The sequence below is a fragment of the Laccaria bicolor genome, genomic scaffold, assembly GCF_000143565.1.
Source record: "Laccaria bicolor S238N-H82 LACBIscaffold_151 genomic scaffold, whole genome shotgun sequence".
NCBI lineage: Eukaryota > Fungi > Basidiomycota > Agaricomycetes > Agaricales > Hydnangiaceae > Laccaria > Laccaria bicolor.
This window is the reverse complement of record NW_001890010.1, coordinates 13,443-16,195: the sequence shown is the minus strand read 5'-3', so window position 1 is coordinate 16,195 and position 2,753 is coordinate 13,443. Positions and strand designations below refer to the sequence as shown.

Genomic DNA, 2,753 nt, shown 5'->3' with positions numbered 1-2,753 from the left:
AATGCATATGAAGTAGATGATACACTGGGATATGTTCTACATGCATCTGACCCTATACCAGCATCAACTTCAAAATGGATAGGATCAATTCAGAAGCCATCTACAGAAATATGTGGGGGTTGCTCAGGTGAAATGATTGAGCATGTATCCTATGCAGAGGTTCCAAAGATTATCATCCTGGAGTACCCATACTGTAATACTGAAACTAGTCACAAGGTAAAGTTTGTAGTAAATGGAGAAGAAGTTTTACTGAGCCTGAGAGGGATCATATACCATGGGGATAATCATTTCACCTCTAGAGTTTTTTCATATGAAGGTAAAGTTTGGTTCCATAATGGGATAACCACCAAAAATAAGTGTATAGAAGATGGGCAGCTAGATGATAAAAGCAATAATGATCTTAGATACTATCAAGATCAGGAACTTGTTTTGGCTGTATATTCTCAACTTTAAATTAGAACTTTGTCTTGATAAATTTAACATTAAAATAGAATTCTAGATTAATATCTTTATAACATTGAATGCAAGCCACATTGATTTGAAGCAAATGATTATAAAGAATTGTAAATAAATGTCAAATGATTTTGCAATTTTTTAGACATTGTTACTGTAACATTATTCACAATCTCTTGGTTTACATTAATGTGGCTTGCATCCATTGTTGATGAAAATGTTAAAATATGCCTTTTAAAAAAAAAAACTTACTCTACATATTTTTCAGCATTGGAGGTCCATGGGAAGGACTCATACATGCCATGCGCAGCACTGGCCCACACCCACAAGTTGGTGAGTATGCTCTGCAGTTGATTAGGTTGATGTTGATTGCTCGATATGTAGGGGCAATGGCATTACCACCCAGTGCTGCTCTATATGCTTCTACTCCAACAACACGTCATGATCGAAACCAGGATGTTTTGAATGTTTGCCTACTTGATGGGTATGTTTTTGCATATACATACAAATATAATGTCTGATCATGAAATAGAAAGGAGCTGATGACGAAAGAACAGATTAACGCATTCGATGATCTGCAAACTGATCTGATTGGCCCAGAGGAAGAGGCTACCCTTGATCCACCAACACGGGATGAAAATGGAGTATTAAGGGGGGGAACATGGTTTGAAAGGACTGGTGCAGTTGGAATTAATGGAACCCGTTGCTATCCCATGGGTTCCACAACCCAACGCACACGCGCAATGTGGAGTCCCCACTGGTTTGGCAAATTACTTGACTTTATGGATGAGCAACTAGCTTTTAGAAAGAGGTTCATCAAGGTACCATTGTTCTGCTCAACTATTATTGCCACTTAAAAAGATTATTAGCTACATGCTGAAATCGGCGCCCTCGCAATGAAGATTTGTCTTCCAAACCACGTACAAGACCTCTATCAACGCTACACATCTGCAGCCAACATACCAAGACTAGGAGTTGATGACAACTATTATTTTCAAGCATTACAGCTGAATATTTCACCTGCAATACCTTGGGAGAGGCATTTTGGTTATTATTTCAGTATAATTACTATGGCTATTTCTAATCCAGTTATAGATACCTCCCTGGTGGGGATGGGGGTTTTTGGGCAAATGCATGGTCACCGTGACACTGGAGACGATGCTGCAGGTTATACCTGCATGATGTCCAACACCAATGTCCCAGAAGGTGGTGGAACTGAAATGGGGAGATTCTTCGTTCTGAACAATCTCATTTATGTGAAGATGGTTCGCTTTAGCTTGCCCATATTCAATGGGCTCTTCTTGCATGGGGGCTCACCAATCATTCTTGGACGTGGCATTGAGTTGAAAAAAAACTTGTATCGGATCAACGCCGTTCTATATTCACCACGTTTCATGCTTTCTGGAGCTGGTCAATACTCTATCGGGTTCGCCAGTATGTTTGGACAACTCTTCAAATTGTCAACAGAGGCGACATCATTGCTGTGAGTAACAAACATTAACATCTGTCACAGAAAACTGAGAAAATCTAGCACCAATAAAGGGACGATAACAAGGGAGGCTAACTTTGTCCGAGACGGTATTATCCTTATGGAACCTAAGTCATTGTTCAACTTTGTCATCTGGGGCCTACTTCAAATTTCTGCCTATATTGTTCGTCAGCTTCCATTGCCTATGGGTGTACGAATAGACCAGGCAAAGTTTACGTCTGCATTCACCATGCAAGACAATATGACAACCATCACTGCTGAACCTTGGCCTGAAGCTCCAGATGGTTCGGTCTCTGATCCCATTTTACCAGGGGAGATTGAGGTTGATGGGATGGATCCATCTGTCAAAGCAGCTCATATTCGCAAAAAAATCCACATGGAATGGATTGACCACAAAGCCAATATGGCCAGCTTTATACCATCCCAGTGGGGCCACGTTAAGGACTACACAGATACGACAAGTCAAGATACAGAAGTTGATAGGCCAAAACGTGAATGTCTTACCATTGTCAAATTGCTTCACACTTATGCTTTCTTATAGATGTGGGTGGTGGCATCAGCAGGAAAAACAAGAATGAAGGTCAAAACCGGGAGAGGGAGCTTCAACGTAAGTGATTGTTTTTACTTGGCAGATTGTTACTGAGAAAACATAGGTATCAGTGCAAGGCTTGGAAGAAAAAAACCCATAGATGGGATCACTATTGATAGCATGAGTTTATTGAATCAACATCTTCATCAAGGTAAGTAATGTGAGGGTAACGTGTAACATACCACAGTGATTGATGATGCAACATTAGAGACAGTAATGCGA

The 2,753-nt window shown here is 40.3% G+C and overlaps 1 protein-coding gene across 1 annotated transcript in view; it reads left to right on the top strand.

Moving 5' to 3' along the window:
• Positions 1 to 2,585, top strand: part of LACBIDRAFT_335796 (uncharacterized protein) — a gene marked incomplete at both ends in the record, with an annotated part of 3,228 nt that extends 643 nt beyond the window's left edge. Inside the window, 10 exons of the mRNA XM_001890691.1 lie at positions 62 to 127; positions 722 to 786; positions 838 to 937; positions 986 to 1,274; positions 1,323 to 1,500; positions 1,543 to 1,887; positions 1,921 to 1,936; positions 1,967 to 2,433; positions 2,484 to 2,549; positions 2,575 to 2,585. Of these exons, the coding sequence (XP_001890726.1) occupies positions 62 to 127; positions 722 to 786; positions 838 to 937; positions 986 to 1,274; positions 1,323 to 1,500; positions 1,543 to 1,887; positions 1,921 to 1,936; positions 1,967 to 2,433; positions 2,484 to 2,549; positions 2,575 to 2,585 (1,603 nt within the window). The remainder of the gene's footprint in view (positions 1 to 61; positions 128 to 721; positions 787 to 837; positions 938 to 985; positions 1,275 to 1,322; positions 1,501 to 1,542; positions 1,888 to 1,920; positions 1,937 to 1,966; positions 2,434 to 2,483; positions 2,550 to 2,574) is intronic.
• Between the last annotated feature and the right edge of the window lie 168 nt (positions 2,586 to 2,753).